The sequence below is a fragment of the Aspergillus wentii genome, assembly GCF_001890725.1.
Source record: "Aspergillus wentii DTO 134E9 unplaced genomic scaffold ASPWEscaffold_6, whole genome shotgun sequence".
Taxonomy (NCBI): Eukaryota; Fungi; Ascomycota; class Eurotiomycetes; order Eurotiales; family Aspergillaceae; genus Aspergillus; species Aspergillus wentii.
The window spans coordinates 164,511-185,675 of record NW_024467837.1 but is presented as its reverse complement, the minus strand read 5'-3'; the positions used below and the strand labels follow the sequence as shown (position 1 = coordinate 185,675).

Genomic DNA, 21,165 nt, shown 5'->3' with positions numbered 1-21,165 from the left:
TATGGATTTATACAACGAAAGTCAATTTTATAGAACCCCTTTTTGAGATGGATTTCTGTAGATTTCCTTGACCCTAGATATATATTTTTACCTCACTAAGTGATGACTAAGTATGGACTCACTCGGAGCTCAACACGGTAACCCCTTCCAGCGAGCGTTATGTCGATCATGAAGAGTGATATATTGGCAAGTCCAATATCGGTTAATTTCAAGGCAGTATAATAAAATACTGTAATTTCTCAATATATTATTTGTTTTACTTCATTCCATTGTACATGGTTGACTTTGAGCAAGACATAAGTCCAGGTCGGCGGCAGTTACATCGAATAATGCCTCTATCCGCCATATCCGCCGTTCCTTGATGGCGTTGACTTTCAGCCGTAGGCATATCTAACTCAAGCAAAAGCTGGCCATAATTGCTTTTGCTGGCGACCATTGTCTACCTATGATTGAGTTACCGTTACGTATATTAATCCCAATGAACGGGGTCATGATCAATACTAGATTTCGCCAGGAAGACATCCAGGATTGGAAGAAATGGTTAGTTTTTTCATATATGCGTTGACACAGCCACCACTAGGCAGCTATTAGAACTGAAACAAATGGATCCTGAACCCACTTCATCTTGATTTATGATCCTCTTAGACCACGACAACCAGGATTGTGTTAATTATCAATCAGCACTAGCTTTAGTTCCATGCAGGGCTGCAATCCGTTGATCTTATCATCCATCTTATCAGATTAATTCATCCATCACTGCGAGGCGTTTCTCTACATCATGAAAACCCGAAACCAGTCACTGGAATGGAATATTAGACTTATCACATGCGTAAAGAATGAAGAGAACATACATGTAAAACATGAGCAATATGTTGCTGTTAGACCAGATATTATAGGAAGTCAGGATGCCTCATATCCACAACTGTGGGACTCTATGCACGTTAGGCGCACTATAGATTTGGCCCCAACAGTGGACGGCTGATCCGGATGTCGGAGCGAGAACCAATTGAGGTTGCCTGTTGTGTCAAGACGATCTAATCAATGGTATAAATGGGTGGTACCTGCCCATGAAAGAGAACATAAACACCTCTACATCCATCAACAATATATCCATCTTACAAACCCCATACCCATCTCTCAAAATGCAGTTCAATGTGGTAAGTTGTACTTCTCTATATCTCCAAACCATTCTAATATCATAGATCGCCACTGTCTTCACCCTCCTCCTCAGCTCTCAGACTGTCATTGCCGCCCCTGCCGCAGAGCCTGCTGCCCTCGAGGCCCGCTCGTGCCCCGGTGGGAACTACAACCAATGTTATCTGCAGACCGTGTCGAGCTGCACTCCGCCTTGCCAGACATGCCTCGGAACCTGTCAGCAATCAGCTACAGCCACTTGCACCAAGTTGTGCAGCTAGAAAAGACAAATATGGATGTTGTGAAAGATATTTGATGAATGTATCTAAATATGAAACGAATATTATCAAATGAGTATTAATCTGCTGGCGTGAGTATATCACTTGAGGATTGTGTCAAAAAGGAGATTTGCATAAGAAGATCCCGTATACTCCATCACACGTCGTAGCGTCTCCAATAGAAATGCGGTAGTATCTTCAGTATCAGTCCAGCCTGTGAGGTCTCCTAGAGGACCATAGACGTGCTATCGTCTGTTAGCACCACAAAATACCCATGCATTAGAACAGACAACATACCACTTCACCCAACACGGTATCCGGCTCACCCGGGTCCTCAGGCATCCATCTCTCTGCCAACCCATAGATGATGTAGAATTCCCATCGTTGACCTGTCATGATGCATCCAACCACAGGAGGGGGGGTGTCAACACCCCGCCGATTTTCAAAACCCCATCTGATCAGCCCACCCATCCAAACCCCAAGGTCTACTTCGGCCATCTCGAATCCATTGCATGAGTCTGTCACCTTGACTCCAGGCCCTAGTAGTCGCTTACTTGAATGTCCGTATTTTCCGTCGACGTGGCTGAATGTTTCGAATAAACCGTATCCCTGGTTTGCGTACTGTTCGTATTGCCCCTCCCAATGGACTGGAGATAAACCGGCCACAAGGTCGATGGTGCAATCAATTGTCTCGTGTGTTGGGCAGCACATACCATAGTCTGCGTGGGCAGTTTCTCCCTGGCTATACCATATTGTTAACTTGGAAAATATCACCCATCCAGGGACAGAGACACTTACACACTCCACGATTCAAGATTGGTCCCCTTGACTGCCAGCTGCATCATTGGATACGCAACTTCAAACACCCACGACCCCTTCCCTCGGCCCTCAGCCTCGAATTTACAGGCTGCTTCTGTGACCGTCTTAATGGCATCCGTATCTCCATCCATGTGTTCCACTGTCCCTCTATCCTCACGCGTGAGAAAAGACAAAAACTCACACGCATCAGCACTATGAGGCAATCCATCCGACTCGGACATATACAGCACCTTAACCCCGCCATCACCCAACCCACGCTTAATTGCTGCTGGGCTGCAGTCTTTGCCTTCATCCAACTCTGGAACATAATCCAGTTTGTATCCTAGCTGTGACGGAGCGGGGGCTATCCATGGTAAATGGCTGTCGGAGATTCGCCTCCGGCGTTTGTATGGGAGATTTGTGCCTTCTGAGGATTCTTCACGTCCGCTGATGCTGTGCAGCCAGTGCTGGATGATTGGCTCTGGTGCCATTGTTGATGCTAGAGATAGTGTGGTCAATTGAATTTTGAAGGAAAATTATGTCATAAAGAGGGGGTTGGAAGGGATGCTACTCGAGTAACGGCTGGAAATTTAAAATAAAGATTATGATCCTGGTTGCAGCAGCAATAAAAACGAGGCAAGGAAAATGTTCGATTTGACATTAATGATCGACCCTTGCGCGGAAATGCAACTCATAGTATCCCACTTGCGTGTATGCTACCACGGATTGCAATGGTTTCGCGAGATATGCTATAGACATTTCCATTTTCAGCAAGCCAGCAGTTACTAGGGCTGGCATGACAGAGTTGTAATATTTAATGCACTCAACATTAAAAAATGAAACCTTTGGCATATATGATCTTCTAGCTTCATATGCCCATGCGTGGTTACTGTTTATACACACTAATGAAGGGATGGACGGTGCAGTTGCTCCGACGAGAACCATTAATAGATTCATGAAAAAAACTCGTTATTTTCATTTCAACTACCAATCTATATATCTACCCTGATATATCCATGCTGAAAACAACTTTTAAAAATCCTCAACACCCTTACCCATCTCCGCCTGTATAGCAAGACTATAATTCGCAAACTTACTCCTCGACCGAATCCGCTCTCCGTAACAGATAAACAACGGCGGCGCCGCACAGAACAGCGTCGCCACGATTGCCAGAATGGATGTCGCCACGTTTGCGCCCAGCCCATTGAACATCTGCTGGGTAAAGAGCGGGAATATACCAGACAGTAACGCGCGGAGGAATTGCACGGCTGCGCCGGCGCTGGCGGAGTAGCTGAGGTAGCTGTCTGAGAGGTATCCTTGGAGGACCGTGTCGAATTCGCAGAGGGCGTAGCCGATGAAGGCGAGGGCGATGGTGGGCACGATCCAGGGGACCCCGTGCACGTCTGGTGGGATCGTCCAGGCGAACCACCACAGACCGATTGCGAATATGGGTGCGCCGATGGCGAGACCGGCGAGTTTGTCTTCGGGGCGGACGGCGCGGCCCTTGCGACGGACGAGGTTGGCGATGTGGTGGTCGAGCATGCGGGTGAGGGCGCTAAAGCCGATGCCGACGAGGATGGCGAGGAAGGCGAGGGATGCTTCTTTGTGGGAGAAGCCAAGGTCTTGGTAGATGGGTTGGAGGGCTTCGGTAAAGAGGTAGAGGAGGGCAAAGGCGACGGCGATCATGAGGGCAACGACGAAGACGACGGGTTCGGTGAAAAAGAGCTGAAGGGGTCGAAGGAGACTGACTCTGCAGTATGTACGGAGGTCTGGAGTATGGTCGTGGTTGAGGGCTCGGAGGGTGTCGATGCCGGTTTCTTTGCGGACGTGATTGACTTGACGGGTGAGGATGACAGAGGGACGAGATTCACGGATGAAGACCATGAAGAGGCCGACGAAGGCGATGATGATGGCGTAGATATAGAGGACCCAGCGCCTGAAGGGTTAGTAGTGGTCTTGGACAGAAAGGGAAGAGACATACCAGTCCAGGCTGGCGATGATGTATGAGCTCATGATGGGACCAATGATCAGTCCAATGTTGGATGCAATCATCCAGATGAAGACCACCCAGATACGCTCTTTTGATCTGAAGAGATCTTCCACACTTCCAACACCAACATTGCACGGTATAGCCGATAGCAGTCCCGCGATGAATCGACCGACAACGACGGCAGCGATTGAGGGGGCGACTCCGACAATGACACAGCAGATACTAATGATGCCACTGCTGGCGATGTATAGCTTCTTCCGGCCAAACGCTTCTGACCATGGTGCGAGTAGAATCGATCCGATGACTTGGCCTAGGAGGAATCTAGAAAGGTTAGCTAGGTTCATGAGGTGATTAAAAGGGGACATACAGAGTAACAAAGCAGAAAATAGACAGTGTAGGTCCGATGTTAAACTCCGACTCTGCTTCTGCGGCAGCCGATGACTGGTAATGTTAGACAGTCGAAAATAGAATGACAGCACAGATACTCACTCCGGCCGTACTGGACGCTGTGCTATACAACAATTAGCAATGATCACACAATGAACAACAGACACACTTACACAAAAAGATCCAGCATAAAAATCATGCCGATATCATACGACTTGCGGGTCAGTGACCAATTCCGGGGATGGGTCTTGTTATCCGGCTTGAAGCGGACAAAACGTCCATCAGGCGTGAATTCGAGATCATGTTGAAGCAAGTATGCTCCGACGGAGGGTTTGAGGTCTTCCATAGTGTAGCGAGTGATCTGGGCTGATATCACCAGTGGCCATAGCAGGCACAACGTGAGTATATGAATGAAAGAAACAAAATGCACATGTGGTGTAAGGCAGGGATAACACAGAGGCCACGCAGCCCTCTAAAATGAGCAACAAAGTCTATTTCTTGTACCTGGATCGTTTCTTTTCTTTTCGATCGGCGACAAGTCCGTGGTGGGTTTGTGATGATCGCTGTTGCAATGGAACAGGTGTTCCGGTGGCTGGATCAGCGGATGACGATGCCCTCAGACTGGGGACAGGAGGATGAATAGCTGCGTGCGCTTGGGCCAGGAAGATCATTGGCAAAAAGCCTCATGATCAGCAATGCCACTCGAGCGTGCTGGACGACCGATTGACATGACCAAATATAAGTCCATCTACGGTGTTTCATCGCGGCTGTCCTTGCGGTTGATGGCATGCATGCCGTATACAGTGTGATACAAACCAGTCTGTCAATCTCTACAATTCCTGCCACGGCATCACATGCAATTGTAGTCAGGGGGAAAGAATGCAGTCTTGCCCAATCGAGCAGTGCGCTATGTGAGTTCAGTAAAGCCGCCCTTGACGTGTGCTGCGAGTGTTCAGTCGTCAGCTACTATACTCTCCGCGGAGGTACAATTATGATGTTCATTGTAGATCAGTCCGATCTTCAAGGCCTTTCCACTCTTTACTAGCGGTAGATCCCGAACCGCTGTTTGGGTGTGTTTCTGAAAAGCTCCATCCGTGTTACCTCATACCCGTTGATGTGACCTGCCCCTTGCATGATCCGCGTATTATAGCTACTGCACCAGACTGCAAAGCAATTGTCGCGACTCAGCATGAAACAACCGCAGCTTTACCGTAACCCTTGATTGGCTCCCAATTGCAGTCTAATTAGATGTGGTGGAATCAAAGTTCTCTGGTGGTGAGATTTTACAAGGCAACAGTAGGCAGGATTTACCCCCCTTCGGAGCAATGGAGTATCATCTAGTATGAAGCTTGGTATTGCTTGGTCCTCCTGAGTATTGACAATCGTCACTGGCCAACGCAGCCATATCCACTCGTTTTGCCTGCGATGCCTTGCAGGTTATTGAGGCACTATGGGTACGCGCAATTAGTCCAATCTTCAGCCGGTCTGAAAGGGCAGTACATTTGAAATCACATTTTTCTCCTGAACAACCAGCTCGAGAGTCGAGAACAAGCCTGAGCACATCTTTAGACCCACGGTGGGCACGGGAAAAAGGAACACAGGCCACTCTCCACTCCATCCCCTAATTGTCGATCATGGTTCCCGTTGCGTCCCTTAGTAAAGAGCTTGGCTGCCTTGGCACAGATCTTTTATCAAGATCGATATCAGTTCTTTTTCTGTATCGTCATTTTAATATATCTGATGGTATGAGATCTATTCCTGTGCCTTTTCCATATCATGTTAGGTTGTGCACTGTAGATGTGCCTGGCCACTTATAATTGAGTTAGACCAAAAATCGGACCACCGCCAGCACAGGCAACATCAAGTTTGCTTATTCCAATTCTGATATTATTCAGCAACTAGTGGATACTATCCAATTGAAAACTCCTTATCCATACATATTCCAGCTATTGGGCATATGGTCGACGCTTTCTGCTGACTGGCTTTTGCTACCCGGAAAGTCATCATTATAATGTCATAACACGTGCTGTGAACCAGGGACTAGCAACGTTTGTCCGGTTAATAGGATTCGAATCACACCATTCATTGTTTTGTACAAGTTTCTACAAGGTATTGTATGTGATCTACAGAAATATCAGGATCTTGATGCATCAAAACTTGTGGCGGATCGAGTCTAGCCACTCTTCACGTTCTACATATTATTAGCTGAAGAATTGCAATAAAAAAGGAAAACACAATTCTTCTACAATACTTACAATTTTCCGTCGATTTCTTCACTGAGATAACTCTATACATAGTACTAGATAGTTCAATTCGATATATCAAATATCTTCTAATAGAGTATTCCCATTCCAGAGCCTGTACGCCAGTGCCTCGCAATGCTGCCTAACCCCATTGGCTCGGTAGTGAAGCCTCGCACCCGAATCCTGGCGATGATCGACATCTAGCGCTGCCGACTTCCGCCTCGATTCTATTTTCGTTTCCCCCGCTTCACCCAGACTCATTTCTGAATACATCATCTTTGAGCACTTTTCGTCCGAAATATTCCACCATGGTCATCCTCGGGATTGACGTGATTTCCGACATTGTTTGTGCAGTAGGGCTGCATCTACCACCTGACGCAATCACGCAAACTAACACAGGCACGTGGGCAGTGGTGCTACATTGGGAAGCGGAGGCTGGACAGGGCCATCGCCCTGTATAGAAAGACTTATCCGGGCGGACGCGATGATGTGTTTCAGATCACATGGCGGCCGTATTATCTCGATTATAACACCTCCTCCCCGGACAGTATCGAAAAGAGTGAACTGGCCGAGAAGAAGCTGGCCGGGATGAGGCCAGAACAACGGACGGCGTTGACACAGCGGATGTCTCAACTGGGGCGATCCGTTGGAATCAACTTCAAATGGGGAGGGAGAATTGGGAGCACGCGTGATGCGCATCGACTCATTCATTTGAGTCAGACCAAATCCGAGGATATCACGAATGCGCTTGTTGAGAAGCTATTTGAGGCGTATCACGAGTTGGAGAGGGATATTTCGTCACGGGAACTCCTTTTTGAAATTGCTGTCGATGCAGGGCTGGATGCCTCGGAGGTGGAAGAGTATTTAAACGGTTCTGGCAGTAGTACGGTGGATGAGGAGGCTCAGAAGAATAAAGAGACATTCGGCTCAGTCCCAGTGTTTATCATTCAAGGAATACGTCGACTTGAGGGGGCGCAAGAGTCGACGGACTTTATGGAGATTTTTGCACAGGTGAAAGATTCAGGATCTTCATAGTACTGATACACTCATTGATTCTGGAGGTGTATATATGGCGGTATATACTCATATAACATGGATAAGTCTATCGAATTGAATGTAAGGATCAGTGACAATTGAATAGCAAATGTCCGAGTTCTAATTCCATGAAGACGATATATTACAGTGCTATCATCATCACCAGTGTTTTAGCATCACGAATTTCATCATCTGGACAGCGGTCCTGACAGGCTGATTTTTCAACAATTATCAGGTTGCCATCAAACATATCTGAAGGTATAATGTGTATGCTCTTCGTTCAGACACCGTGAACAACCAGTATAGATTGAATCGAAATATAATGAAGATGCAGTGAATCATCCAATAGAATGCGTGGATATCAACAGGGATCAGAGGATAACGACGATATGCATTGGAAAAACATTCCACCGTGTGACAGCATGAGCAGGCATATAAATAGCCAGCCTTCTTCCCCGCATCATTTGTATTCGTTATCCGGATTTATTTTTGACAATCTGATCATGTCGCTATTCCCACGAACCCACCTCCCTCTACCAATATCCAGACTCCAACATGGCCTCATCCAGCGATCATGCCATACAACCACTCAGTCTATACTAAATCGCTCATTTTCATCAAAATGTCATTTATCTTATAATAATAATACTACTACCCACAAACAATCTGATCAACCTCCAAGTCGACCCACAACCAGTTCACCAGACAACGAAGTATTCGCCTCTCTCTCCTTTGAAGCCTTAGGAATAAACAAAAATACCAAAATATTTATCTTCATCGTCTTTGGGATCCTGGGTACGATAGAAACGGTGTTTTGGTGCCAGACGATTTGGCGATGGTGGAAGCGCAATTCTACAGAGGGTGAGGAGTTGGATTAGACAGAGAATCATGTAAATGATAAATAGCCAGCTCAAGGGCCCATAATATGGAGTTTGTATTTATCAGACCCTGTGTTGTACTTGCGTGGCTTACGCCTGGCCAGCGTGTTCATGGCCAGCACACCGTATTCCACACCGATTTCTCCGTCTTCCGGATCTCATATCCATCTCACCTTTTTATCCGTGACTTGCACACATATAACTGCGCGTACAAAACTATCGATCAGCTTGCGCTAAAATGTCCGAGCCGCGACCGAGCGACGATGGAGGGAGAGAGCTACAGGAAATGGTGGAAGACGATGCGCGACCGAGGGATATTACCACCACGCCAGATCCTCTGGAAGAAGCACACCTACCGCTGACAGAAATCCCATTATCGGAGGCTCAGGCTATCCCTATACCTGACAGCGAGAGCTCCGAGCCAGAAGAGAGCAAGGCACCATGGAATCAGCAACTGTTAGACGCAGCCAAGAGCGGTGACGTGGCCATGGTCAAGCAGGCGCTGGCTCAAGGAGCGAATATTAACAGCAAGTCAGAAGAAACGGGCATGACGGCGCTGCATTTAGCATGCAGGCGTCGACATGATAGAGTGGTGGATGTCCTTCTCCAGAATGATGCAGACACTCGAGCCAGAAATTGTGTTGAGTCGATCCCGCTCCATGAAGCGGCTTATGAGGGGACCAAGTATGCGATATACCAGCTACTCAGCCACGGGTCGGATATCAATGCGCAAACTGACGATGGATGGACTCCGCTGCTCTGTGCTGTGAGATATAATTCTTCAGCGGTTGTCAAGGTGCTGCTGCATTATGGTGCCGATGTCAGGATCCAAAACAACACATTGCACTCACCACTAGACATCGCTTGTCAGTACTCTACGTTCGATGTTGTACAGGCACTACTCGACAAAGGAGCAGATGTTAACACGCAAGATCAATATGGATGGACACCATTGCTGTGTGCCTTGAGATATAACTCCTCAGCGGTTACAAAGTTGCTGTTGGACCATGGTGCCGATGTCAACATACAGAATAATGCATTCAAGTCACCTTTGAGCATGGCCTGCGGGCAGTCAAGCACGGATATAGTACAGTTACTGCTTAAGAAAGGAGCCCATGTCAACACGAAAGACCAATACGGATGGTCACCACTCATGCAGGCAGTCGAGTCTAGCCCCGAGCACGCGAAGCTGCTATTAAGCCATGGCCCAGATGTATATATGAAGAATGACGAGTTACAGACTGCGCTTCACCTGGCCTGCAAATTCTCCACTGCGCAGGTCGTCAAGATGATTCTGCAGGAAGGCGTCGATATCAACGCACAGGATGAGCACGGACTGACAGCACTGCATTTTGCGGCTCACTTTGGCGATACTGAAAGTGTTAGGCTACTTCTTGCGCACAATGCGAGTGTTCGTATTACAGATCGTATAGAATGGACGGCATTGCACCACGCTACTCGATACGGGGGCAGTCTGGAAGCTATGGAGCTATTGCTTGCACATGACATCGATGTCAACGCAGGCGACTGTGATGGATGGACAGCACTTCAACATGCTCTTCGCTTTGGGGATACCGAAGCGATCAGGCTTCTCATGACATACAACCCAAAGCTAAACTTTGCTGACCATGCCGGATGGACACCGCTACATCGTGCTGCTCGGTACGGAAACGTGGAAACCATGCAGCTGCTTCTTGCACAAGATGCATATGTGAATGTTTTCGATAATCACGGATGTACGCCAATACATCTTGCCAGTCAGTATAACAACGTGGAAGTGGTGAAACTACTCCTTGCATCCAACGCAGATACAAATATCCCCGACAGGGAAGGCTGGACGCCACTGCACAATGTGGCTTTTAATCGAAACAAAGAAAACAGAGGTCCAATAGCCAGAGCGCTTCTGGAGCATGGCGCAAAGATACTTCCTACTCTCCACGGTCGACAGACACCCCTTCACAAGGCCAGTGTTGAAGGATGTGTGGAAACAACAAAGGTACTCCTCGAGTATGGGGTCGATATCAACGCCCGAGATATTGAGGGACGGACAGCACTATATATAGCCAGGTCAGACGGCTTCGCCCAGGTCGTCCGAGTGCTTTTGGATGCAGGGGCAGAGCATGACACGAAGGTGCCCGGTCGAGATGAGGATGCGACGACTGATCAACAAGTAGCCCGTCGTGGAATAGACGAGGACATGGCCACAGTGTTTGTGTCATACCTGAAATCTCACTATTGGTTGTTCCTCATGATTTACCATTTTATCCTTGAATTGTTTTAGCTGTGGGGAGGACCACATCAATGAATGAATGACATTTGCTTTGCGTGATGTCTACTTCAATTTGAATACATTCTGCTGCAGGTCGAACATCCCCGTTATTATCCACATTATAAAAAGTGTCCATTGTGAATTGAACTCCCACCACGTTCTGCTATTGCCACACCAACTCCAAGTCGTGTGGTCGGCGTACCTGAAGAGCAGGGATGGCGTCCATGCAGAATCTCGACGCGGATGTCCGCACGGGGTAGACAAAAGCAAACACAAGCTGTGGTCGTGGCTCGAATGGACTGCCATTCTAAATACAGATCTACATCCACAGCGGATCTAACCCAGCCTTACGGAGATCAGGCATTGCTTGTTTGATCAAGGTCCCGATCGAGTCCGCATGAAGCCGAAATGTGATTGGGTATACAGCTGGCTGAGGTGGAGCATAGCATCATCTCAGCCAATAATATGCATGGCGAGCACAGTTACACGATGAAAAGCAAACATCAACTATTACTCAAGCAGAACTCAATTGTGGTGATTGACGGGTATATTTCCCAAGTTGACAGTGTTGGGGTTTCGCTTTGCGATTCGGGTTGGGTTCTGGTTTGTGACTGGACAATTCAAGGCGAGCAGAGCTGAAGATCATTATGATGACTTCGCCAGACTTGGTATGAAGAGGACTGGCCAAAAATTATAAAGACTCGTCTCCGGCCCTCCTCGGCTCTCTATCAACCGACACCTTCATCGCATCCTTCAAGCTGTTCAAACTCCTCAATTATATCGATCAAAATGAAGTTCTTCGCTACACTCGCTGCTGCCGGTCTGGCCTTTGCTTCCTCGGCTGTTGCCCTCGAGCTCCCCTTGGCTGAGGTATGTACATATCTCCACCATTCATGACATTCACTAACTGAATGCTATGCCTAGGTCCTCTTCGTCCAGGAAAAGAACGTCACCCAGCCCCAGCTCATCACCGCCTACAACGGCACCTGCGGTTCCCTTTCGCCTGCGTGAGTCCACCAAAACAAGCCCATATGATACACATCCTAACAAGATATAGTTTCGCTGGCGTGACCACTGTTCTCAACATCAATGCCGAGGGTGGCCACGATCCCCGCTGCAAAGTCTTCAGGTATGCTTTCTGCAGAATAATCACAATGATATCTACTAACAAGAAACAGCGAGAGAGAATGCCAGGGCGCTTCTACCACCTTCAAGCCTGGCCAGCACAACTTCCAAAGTCGCTTTGTCAGCGGTAGCGTTAACTGTGTTGACCCCCAGCCTTAAATGAACGTCGTATATGAGATAGTTGATTATAATGCGGTAATGGATATGGATATAGATGGCAGTGTATTGTAGTTGAAATGGACAGTGCTATAGTCTTGCAACGCTTTGAACGTGCTCAAGGTATTCTCCAGTGTAGCCAACTAGCCAACATGATGTTAGGCAGTTTGTGGAATTCTTCTCTGTGCCCTCCGTTTCATCAGAATATCCCATCCGATGAGGGCCATGAGAACAATAAAAATAAGGTCTCGAAACAGGTTGGTTTCAATCCGACAAGTCTTTTTATCTCCTCCGCGATATCTGCAGCCTTTGTAGAACAAAACCAGGGTACCAACATATACGATGGTCCCTCTATATAATCTAGTTAGCAATTCTATCTCCTGGATATACTTGAAACACATACTTAATCGGGTGGGCGTAAATCGTGGGTGCTATGATCTGACCCTTAAACCCTCGCCGTCTGGGCGCCTCCGAGGGTTGGCTTTGGCTGCCCTGGCTGGGTCCTTTTTCCACATTTGGACATGGCGATTCCGTATTCTGCTTCTCTGGATCTGGATCCGATAGGGAGGCCATGATTGCTAGTTTTTCGGTGAAAAGGGGATCGTGATGATTTTATCCCAAGGCTGATTTTTGGGATGCTGCACCGCCACATTCGCTTAGTGGCGGATGTCTCAGATCCTGAGCCTGTTCATTTTGATTTAGTTGTTGGTGTTTGATCATTCTGATGCTAGTTATATTTTTATCAATTCTATTTTTCTCAATTACACACAAGACAAAAAATTATGTGGTGGTTTCTATTAACCGGAATGCCGCATCAAATGAATATATATTTGGCCCGGTTGTGAACTCCGCCCAGAGAGAACATCGATATTAAAAGAGCCTAAGGGTAACTGAGCTCGGGCTTGATTAATCAAAAAGTATTAAAGAAAGTTTAGTATAACTCAATGAGTAGTATCTATATAAAATTTATACGGGAGTCTATACAATCAATTTACCACGAAAGTTGACAGAGTAATCTTGGAGACTCGGAGAAAGGTTCTTTGTTGTTTCTTTGTTGTCATGACTATCATCCATGATAAGATAAGACAGCAGATGACTCACTTAATCTACATCTATTCAGGTACCAGTTGGCATCTGGAAGCACAGAGAGTATTTATTTAGAGGTCTTGCCATCATATTTTGGAAGCATGTAGACATTACACAACATTGATTATCTAGCTAAAGCCTTTGTAAACCATGGCACAACACCTCCCATTCGTGACTCTGGATGTCTTCACCTCCAAGCCATACTCAGGAAACCCAGTCGCTGCTGTCTTTCTCCCAGAGAAATCCAAGTCTGCCAGCATAACTCAAACACAGAAACAACGCATCGCTCGCGAATTTAATCTCTCCGAAACCATCTTCATACACCAAGGAAATGGAGCGAAACGTACAATTGACATCTTCACCAAAACATGCGAGATTCCTTTTGCTGGTCATCCGACGATAGGTGCTGCTGCCTGGCATTTATGCCATTCTACCGAGCAGGATAAGAAGACCGTTCGAGTTCTATTGACTAAATCGGGCGAAATACCGATTTCATTACAAAGCGGCAACTCGAATGTTGTTTCTGCGAAAATTGCACACGATGTGCGCGTTCACGCTGCTCGATTTCCGTTGAGCGAGGTGCTGAGGTTGCATCCATCGCTGGCGCCTTTCTTTCCTACCGATGAGGCAGGGGAGAGCTCGATTTCCTTTCCTGTTGTGTCGATAGTGAATGGAATGAGCCAAGTGCATATCAAATTACCAACGCTTACTGCATTATCTGCCGTGACAACAGCAGCAGGAGGGGAGGTCATCCAGGTCAATTCCGGCTACCAAGATGAAGGCTGGGAGAATGGTATCTGTGTCCAGTACTTCTTTGTTAGAGATACTGACTCTTGCAATGATAGGAAGACGGTTCTTCGAACACGGGGTGTTCGCGGGAACCTGGAGGATCCGGCGACGGGAAGCGCGGCGAGTGGTCTGGCTGCGTATTTGACATTGCAGGATGGGGGAGAAGGGAAGTTTGAGTATCATTTTCGACAAGGTGTAGAGATGGGGCGACCAAGTGAGATAAGAGTTGGCGTTGTGGTGAAGGAGGGTCAGATTGATAGTGTTGAGCTAAAGGGGACTGCAGTCAAGGTTTCTGAAGGGAGGATTCTGGTTCCAGATGCATAGAGTTCCTAAATAATTGATGGGACGGGGTTGTGGTTAGAGAAATGAAATTGGGTATTCTTATAAATAAACAATCAAGTATAATCAACATGAAAACGACCATTGTAATTCCTTTAATGTATATCCACAAGCAGTCGCAGGAAAGTGAAGCAACCCGAGTATTCGTGGATCAAGACTGCCCTCGAGGAACATGCAGATGGCAACACATTCACCTCGTATCCTCCCTTCAATCCATGGCTGCCATTGGGAGACAGAGCACATCAGACCCATCCAATATGCCAGCAGAATCAAAGCACGCTCGTCCCGTTCTCTAAGAAGATCAAGGTAATCATGCTCCAATCGACCCACAAAGGTGGTAAAAACACCCGAGTTGATCGCATTCCTTTCCAACCCCATCATAATACTGACCATTTGAACTGGACTGTGATAGGGATTGCTATCCGAAGTCGTCGAGTCATCAATGTCGCATAGATCTGCCAGTATCGGATCGAGATCTGCCCGACCAACTCGATCATCATGAATAGCGCCTTCGATTTTCTGACTTTCTTTGAACGCGTTGTACCAGATACTGCCAGGAATATACGGATCCGCGAGCTCCAAGATACACCGAAGGCCACTTTGCAGACAAAGCCAATTCATCGCACCTGGTTTGGGGGATAGAACCCAGGAATCGGAGGGGCTGAATTTCTCAGGACAGAGAGAATTGACGCTCATGAGCATGCATGTCGACAGCAGAGCGTCTACGTTATCCTGACTGACTTTGCCTTGGAGAGCTTTTTGATATCGCTGTATCGCTTGCTGCCAGAAATATGCTTCCGCAACCCGACGCGTTGGAGTAGGTGGTGACTTGCGGTTGATGTGGAGGAGACCAGCACCGATAATTGTGTGTAGGAGATAGGAATTCTACCTCAGTTAGAAGAGATGCAGTATATTCATGGTTGACATACAGAAAAGGCGACATGTATCACATCATTCTTCATGACCTGGCGGATCATGGGGTTGACAATCGTTTCTGTCGAACAGTTGATGAAATTCTGCAAAGCAAGAACGCTGATTGAGATATTTGAGTTTGCTTCTCTGAATGATGAATCAGTCTGCAGTGCATCTTCAATCCTCATTGTCATGTAAGATTGTGATAATGACGATATGACTGCATCCGGCTTGTCAGCCTCACTACCGTGACTTGAGGATTTCGATGGCGCAGAATAACTGCATGGAAGACCAATTTTTTGGCATCTGTTGCAAAACGGTTTCGCTTCATCGCACTAAACATTATTAGACAAATAATGGAGCAATAGAAAGAGCATACCTTAAGGCGTCGCTTCTTACAAGTCAAACACCCCGATCGAGATTTTTTATGAGCCCGACGGGGGTGATATACGGGGTCTGAAGGCGTCTCATTCACCTGAAAGACAGTCTGCCACTTGGGGGCTTTTTCAACCGCCTTCACTGGGGCCATGTTGATGAATTTCAGGTGACTGCTAGAGTCAGGATTCTGGGGCTTCTTTGATACCATAGTGCTCATTTTCATATGAAAAAAATATTAGATGTCCGTAATCTCTCCATGTTGTGAGGAGGATTGAGAAAGGAGACAAAGGTTAGAAAGAAGTCAGATCAGCCGCTCACGTGGCAAAATACGAGGCAGTGCAACGGGGCGTCGACATGGACCAGACAACACATTTTATGGTGGACAGTGAGAAATAAAGAAGTTCGGACAGAGAGACATTATTCTTATAACCAGAAGTGGTGGTAATATTTATCAGTGGATATAATGGTGGGTGTGGAATAAAGGGGAAGTGCAGAATAGATGGCCAGTGAAGTGAGAGTAAGGCGATGCATAAATGAACGGTGTTGATTCACCATCAAGATGGTCTCAATAGGAAGTTGAAACCAAGGCAAGACGTAAATTCACCAGTCCAGAGTTGAATCCACAACCAGACTCAACATCTCCAATCTCACGGCATCCAACCTCCAAGCTATCTGAGACACCATGGCGGGCTGGCCTTCTTTGCCTCCAGAGATACAAGTCATGGTCTGGGAGATACTCGCTGAGGATCCATCTATCTTGTCGAGATATGCCAGAGTCTCCAAGGACTGGTGTTCATTCTTTGAGAGAAAGAATTTCTACGGATTGACACTGCATCAAGACTGCCTGAAGGACTTCAGGAACATTGTTCGCCAGAGAAGGTTTATCAGACACATTTGGCTTCGTGTCCGAGTTCGATTATATGGCTGTCCAACCTGCAAGGACTATGAACACCCTGATAGAGGGAAGTTGAATGAAGCCACAATCCGGGCTGCTATACAGAAGCTGTTCACTATACTCAGCAAATGGAAGATGGACGAAGACCGCGACAGCAAAGGACTGACTTTGGAAATCAGTGTCCATTCAACCAGTGATACCAGACACCATTTTCAATATCTTGATTTCGACAGCAAGGCGTATTCAAATCCATTATATCTGCACGAGACAGAGGGACCCCACGATCCATTCCACGGCTGGCACAATGGGCAGAGAAAGACTGTCCCTACAAGCAAGGAAATCATGCGTCTCTTTGGACGTTATATCAACCTCAAATATGGACAGGCGCTTCCAAAAGTCGATGTTGTCACATCATTCCTCATACGTCGCCAAAGCCGCCGTCAGTTCTCTCCATATGCGGTTCATAAACTCATTGAAGGCCTTCCCAACCTCGAATATCTACATTATGAACCCTGGAGATCGCCTATGGAGTCAGAACAGGAGCGAATTGACGCGGGTAATTCTCGTTGTGTCTGCAAAGGTGACAAAAGCTAACAGAATCATACTGTAGGGAACGCGCTGGTGTTTCTGTCCCACTCAGACACTATCAAATGCCTGACATTATTTGAGGACTTCAACGAAAACTTCAACCTGAGATTCAGCCAGGACTATCGCGACTACAATCCTTCCCGACGCACCTTTTGGACACTAGGAGACGCTTTAGCGCTCGCATGTTTTACCCTTGAACGACTCTCGGCTTCCTTTCTTGTGGATGCAAAACAGTTCTTCGGAGGATGCATACCTGGATGGACTGCGTTTAATCTTGTCTCGTTAGCCCTGACTTCACAAACACTACATTCTACCGAGAATCCAGTCAAAATCAACGATTTGCTGAATCAAGCGGGCATTGCAACACAGAAAATGCCCAAACTAAAGACCATGGAGATATGGAATGGCGGTCGAGGGCATGGATGCATCTTTGGTTACTATGTGACGGACAGTTCTACCACACTTTCCTGGAAGGCTTCGTGGGGTTTGAAGTTTCAACCGCGCGTCATCGAGACTTGGAAATCGGTAGCAGTCCAGCATGACCTTGCACTTGAAGTGTCCCAGATCCCATCCTACACCATCAAGTCCCACGCGGACGTTATCAAACATCTGAAATTGAAGAACCACGTTCTTCATCCCGTGTCTTTGCACCAGATACAACAGGAGACCAAGGTTGAGGCAATGCACGGTTGAATTCTATTGTCTTTCTTCTATTTACAGCGAGCGTTGGATTTCGGTCGCATTCGTTTCATTGGAAACCTAGATAGTGACTAAACTAAGAGATAGCCAAAATAGCCAGAATAGCTGTCTCTTATCAAGGTGATGCTGGTCAACGGCAGCAGGTAGCAAAGCATTGTTCACCTATATTCATTAGTATAGGACAGAAATAGCATAGGACATCACCACAATACGTACTCGATGTAGAAGCCCGATTGTACCTCCTTCTGCAACAAGATCCAAAGCACTGGTCTCCTACTCGTGGTCAGTTTTTGACCATCAAGGGATGCACAGTAAATGTACCGTTGTAGTGATAGCTCGGCTCGGAGTCCTCAACTTCTTTCACTGTGACAGTCACATTCGGGGCTTTGCTATATCTATCAGTGAAGTTCAACAATATATCCGTAGAATAAACCCACTCAGGAACCAACGTTTCCTCCGACCCCTTCCCAACCACTAGACTGACGGGTACTGATTTAGGAACACTGAATATAGACTGCATCTTCGATTTGAAAGTCATCTTCATCCGTTTGGCTGGCATCGTCGCCTCCCCGTAGTCGGGATATATGATCAAAAATAAGAAGAACATTGTTATCAACAAGACGTTGTTGTTGGGTATATGTATTCCTGGACGCGTGTATTCTTGACGTTGAACTTGGTCTGGTGCACATCCTAAAACTAACCGAGAGAATGCAGCATTCTTCAGTAAGCGGGGTAACAGGACACTGAAAGCTTCTATTGGGGTTTTGCATACTGCCTGGGGCCTTTTATAATGCCTTGGAATAGGGAGGGGGATCGTCAAACGAGGGATTGCATTGACGAGAGGGGTCGTTGCCCTTGCCGGGTGTTGCCCTTTCGGATGCTGGGTGGCTGACTCGTCAGATACTTGGTTTCAGGAGGGTACATCATGCAATATGATTAGTGGAAGCGCTTAAATATACAGAAAATATTCATATTCTTCTCACTATGTGGGTGGATTAATGTCTTATGCCCAGATCAGCCTTGGAAAGGGCGGGTGACGCTGTATGATGGTTAACTCTTGCGCTTCTCTATACCACACAAAGTCTATTCAAGTCGTATATCCTTCAACCTTCAAGATATCAATAGTTATAATACTCAGGTCTATCAGTAAATCCTCTATGTAATGCACTAGAAAACAGTTTTCAACGACCACCCCCGACAAACACCCCTTGCTAACACAAAAGCAACCGTGGCCGCCAGATACAACACACCACCAAAGATAATGAGTCCCCCGTACTCCCCGTTATCTCTTTGTTGAATTGCTCCTGCTATCGGGATACCGGTAAGTGTCCCAATACTCACAATCGTGAAAGTCGTTCCATTCCTCTTCCCATAATCCTCGGTCGCGCATACCTGCGAGATACACACAGGCGTTAGGCTGATAGCGGCACCACTCCAGAAACCGAAGAGGACGGAGTAGCAGATAATAGCTGCTAAATTATTTCCAGCTTTGAGCCAGAGTGCAAGTGTTAAAATGGAACACACGAGTGCCGTGATGATCATGACGTTGAAGCGCCCGAGTTTGTCGGCGAGTAAGCCAGGGAGGAAGCGGCCAGGGACAGCGCCAAGATTGAGGAATGCGATCAAGGCATATGCGAGTGTATCATTCACTCCGACATGCACAGCATACGAGGCAATATAGGTAATAGGGATGAAGACGGCGAATTCAACGAGAAACACGGCGGCTGTCGTGGCCGCGTATTGAACATCTCTTAATGATTTAAAGTCGACCGATCCGCCCGCCGTTTTGTTCAGAGGTAGTCGCGTTTTGACAAGAAGACATGCTATCCCGCAGAGAATAAGACTCAGCAGTGCGATGATGCGAATCGCCCATGCGAAGCCTATCTTCGGGGCAGCAAAGAGAATGATGACCGAGAAAATCACACCCCCCAGACCTCCGGCTGTGCATGCGATTCCCGTGGCAAGGCCTCGACAAATATTGAACCAGTGGCCAACTACCGATACAGCTGGAGTGAAGAGGGCACAGGCTGAGAGACCACCGAGAACGCTGAACGATAGGAAGATCTGGTAATATTCTGCAATATCTCAGCATTTGTGGGAGGACATGAAGACGTGGTACACACCAGTGCTGAAACTGAAACATATGAGCGAAACCACTATCCCAATCGACCCGGGGATGACCACATAATTCGGCCCATACGCGTCAAATATCGGACCTAACTGTATTAGCGCCTCGTCTGTTAAATGCAGCATGCAGTACTGACCAACTTGAGCTGCTCCGATATAAAGGAAGAATCCATATGCACCATAGATCCAGCCGATGCTTGACTCCGAGTAGCCCTTCAACTGATGGTTACTCGTCCAAGCGTGCAATACACCCAGACTGTTCAACAAGCCCATGGATGGGATCATTGCGCACCATGATCCAAGCACGACTAGCCACGCCTGAAGACCTCCTTCTGGATAGTCGCTTTTCGGTTGATCCACGACATCGGGCGTGCCCGGGAGATTCGAGTCGATCGCTTCTTTGTCCGTCATATTGATCTTGTCTTTACAGTCCGCTGGCGATGTGCGAGTGGAAGATAGAGACTTGAAAATGAGAGCGAGAGTCGGCTTGGGCTTGTCCTTTATCAAGTACGAATTTCAGATTTTGAATGACCCACAGATAAAAAATCATCCATAGGCGGACAAGACGATCCGAGGGAATTCGAATGGCGTGACCATTCCTGTCCTTGACGTGGGTGAATAGTAGGAGCTCCCTTCTACTTTTCAGGAGAGGTAGATCGAAAACCAAAAGAGGGAATAAAGGCCTTGACTGCCCGAAAGATAGAAAACTGGGCAGCTTATCTCCGCTATGTTGATATTCGGGGATTGTGGCATTTGATTGGTCGATGAGCTGGACCCAGAATGGTCGCCGAAGATGCTGTTGGAAGTGATGGAGCAGTCCGGCGATGGTGTCGATCTTACACTTCTAGAATATTGTAGATGCACGGTGGGATGTGTTGTCTGAGGTTTGCAGTTGTAGATAGACATGTGTGAATCATCTGCGTAAATCCGAAAATAGCAACAGGAGCATTGGGGGTTTACCGAGATATATATTTGCTGCAGCCCTGCAGTCTACGTCACGGTGCAAATAAAACAATTCACTGTTTCAATTCAACATGAAATGGAATATTTTGAGCGATA

At 47.1% G+C, this 21,165-nt stretch overlaps 13 protein-coding genes across 13 annotated transcripts; 8 read left to right on the top strand and 5 right to left on the bottom strand.

Moving 5' to 3' along the window:
* Positions 1 to 1,142: 1,142 nt before the first annotated feature.
* ASPWEDRAFT_174119 (uncharacterized protein) lies at positions 1,143 to 1,415 on the top strand (the record flags this gene model as incomplete). Its single annotated transcript, XM_040831177.1, has 2 exons — positions 1,143 to 1,157; positions 1,203 to 1,415. The coding sequence occupies 2 exons, from the start codon at positions 1,143 to 1,145 to the stop codon at positions 1,413 to 1,415; spliced, it is 228 nt and encodes a 75-aa protein (XP_040686347.1).
* Positions 1,248 to 2,949, bottom strand: ASPWEDRAFT_70348 (uncharacterized protein). The gene is made up of 3 exons (XM_040839123.1): positions 2,211 to 2,949; positions 1,710 to 2,154; positions 1,248 to 1,657 (listed from the first exon to the last, which is right to left on the bottom strand). The coding sequence occupies exons 1-3, from the start codon at positions 2,699 to 2,701 to the stop codon at positions 1,514 to 1,516; spliced, it is 1,080 nt and encodes a 359-aa protein (XP_040686346.1). The 5' UTR covers positions 2,702 to 2,949; the 3' UTR covers positions 1,248 to 1,513.
* Positions 2,950 to 3,191: 242 nt separating this feature from the next.
* Positions 3,192 to 5,366, bottom strand: ASPWEDRAFT_60982 (uncharacterized protein). The gene is made up of 5 exons (XM_040838549.1): positions 4,761 to 5,366; positions 4,690 to 4,711; positions 4,568 to 4,641; positions 4,192 to 4,521; positions 3,192 to 4,146 (listed from the first exon to the last, which is right to left on the bottom strand). Exons 1-5 carry the CDS (start codon positions 4,931 to 4,933, stop codon positions 3,243 to 3,245), a joined length of 1,503 nt encoding a protein of 500 aa, XP_040686345.1. The 5' UTR covers positions 4,934 to 5,366; the 3' UTR covers positions 3,192 to 3,242.
* Positions 5,367 to 7,115: 1,749 nt separating this feature from the next.
* Positions 7,116 to 8,235, top strand: ASPWEDRAFT_42681 (DsbA family oxidoreductase). The gene is made up of 3 exons (XM_040835840.1): positions 7,116 to 7,183; positions 7,242 to 7,946; positions 8,000 to 8,235. The coding sequence occupies exons 1-2, from the start codon at positions 7,139 to 7,141 to the stop codon at positions 7,863 to 7,865; spliced, it is 669 nt and encodes a 222-aa protein (XP_040686344.1). The 5' UTR covers positions 7,116 to 7,138; the 3' UTR covers positions 7,866 to 7,946; positions 8,000 to 8,235.
* ASPWEDRAFT_589041 (uncharacterized protein) lies at positions 8,030 to 8,862 on the top strand. Its single transcript, XM_040838418.1, has 2 exons — positions 8,030 to 8,123; positions 8,200 to 8,862. Exon 2 carries the CDS (start codon positions 8,216 to 8,218, stop codon positions 8,741 to 8,743), a length of 528 nt encoding a protein of 175 aa, XP_040686343.1. The 5' UTR covers positions 8,030 to 8,123; positions 8,200 to 8,215; the 3' UTR covers positions 8,744 to 8,862.
* Positions 8,863 to 9,290: 428 nt separating this feature from the next.
* ASPWEDRAFT_116029 (ankyrin repeat domain-containing protein) lies at positions 9,291 to 9,698 on the top strand (the record flags this gene model as incomplete). Its single annotated transcript, XM_040828626.1, has 1 exon — positions 9,291 to 9,698. A coding segment is annotated over one exon (408 nt), but the record flags the coding sequence as incomplete, so codon positions are not given.
* Positions 9,699 to 10,622: 924 nt separating this feature from the next.
* Positions 10,623 to 10,847, top strand: ASPWEDRAFT_90098 (ankyrin repeat domain-containing protein; the record flags this gene model as incomplete). The annotated part of the gene is made up of 1 exon (XM_040839586.1): positions 10,623 to 10,847. A coding segment is annotated over one exon (225 nt), but the record flags the coding sequence as incomplete, so codon positions are not given.
* A 713-nt stretch (positions 10,848 to 11,560) lies between these two features.
* ASPWEDRAFT_589014 (uncharacterized protein) lies at positions 11,561 to 12,466 on the top strand. The gene is made up of 4 exons (XM_040838417.1): positions 11,561 to 11,882; positions 11,937 to 12,019; positions 12,070 to 12,141; positions 12,191 to 12,466. Exons 1-4 carry the CDS (start codon positions 11,802 to 11,804, stop codon positions 12,294 to 12,296), a joined length of 342 nt encoding a protein of 113 aa, XP_040686340.1. The 5' UTR covers positions 11,561 to 11,801; the 3' UTR covers positions 12,297 to 12,466.
* ASPWEDRAFT_70344 (uncharacterized protein) lies at positions 12,452 to 12,866 on the bottom strand (the record flags this gene model as incomplete). The annotated part of the gene is made up of 2 exons (XM_040839122.1): positions 12,452 to 12,644; positions 12,697 to 12,866. The coding sequence occupies 2 exons, from the start codon at positions 12,864 to 12,866 to the stop codon at positions 12,452 to 12,454; spliced, it is 363 nt and encodes a 120-aa protein (XP_040686339.1).
* A 618-nt stretch (positions 12,867 to 13,484) lies between these two features.
* Positions 13,485 to 14,533, top strand: ASPWEDRAFT_588928 (PhzF family phenazine biosynthesis protein). The gene has a single exon (XM_040838416.1). The coding sequence runs from the start codon at positions 13,530 to 13,532 to the stop codon at positions 14,490 to 14,492; it is 963 nt and encodes a 320-aa protein (XP_040686338.1). The 5' UTR covers positions 13,485 to 13,529; the 3' UTR covers positions 14,493 to 14,533.
* Positions 14,534 to 14,573: 40 nt separating this feature from the next.
* ASPWEDRAFT_174111 (Zn(II)2Cys6 transcription factor domain-containing protein) lies at positions 14,574 to 15,948 on the bottom strand (the record flags this gene model as incomplete). The annotated part of the gene is made up of 3 exons (XM_040831176.1): positions 14,574 to 15,392; positions 15,437 to 15,754; positions 15,799 to 15,948. 3 exons carry the CDS (start codon positions 15,946 to 15,948, stop codon positions 14,574 to 14,576), a joined length of 1,287 nt encoding a protein of 428 aa, XP_040686337.1.
* A 531-nt stretch (positions 15,949 to 16,479) lies between these two features.
* Positions 16,480 to 17,973, top strand: ASPWEDRAFT_29817 (uncharacterized protein; the record flags this gene model as incomplete). Its single annotated transcript, XM_040833329.1, has 2 exons — positions 16,480 to 17,248; positions 17,303 to 17,973. The coding sequence occupies 2 exons, from the start codon at positions 16,480 to 16,482 to the stop codon at positions 17,971 to 17,973; spliced, it is 1,440 nt and encodes a 479-aa protein (XP_040686336.1).
* Positions 17,974 to 18,972: 999 nt separating this feature from the next.
* ASPWEDRAFT_185156 (putative oxalate/formate antiporter) lies at positions 18,973 to 20,675 on the bottom strand. The gene is made up of 3 exons (XM_040832066.1): positions 20,244 to 20,675; positions 20,103 to 20,195; positions 18,973 to 20,054 (listed from the first exon to the last, which is right to left on the bottom strand). The coding sequence occupies exons 1-3, from the start codon at positions 20,515 to 20,517 to the stop codon at positions 19,147 to 19,149; spliced, it is 1,275 nt and encodes a 424-aa protein (XP_040686335.1). The 5' UTR covers positions 20,518 to 20,675; the 3' UTR covers positions 18,973 to 19,146.
* Positions 20,676 to 21,165: the final 490 nt, after the last annotated feature.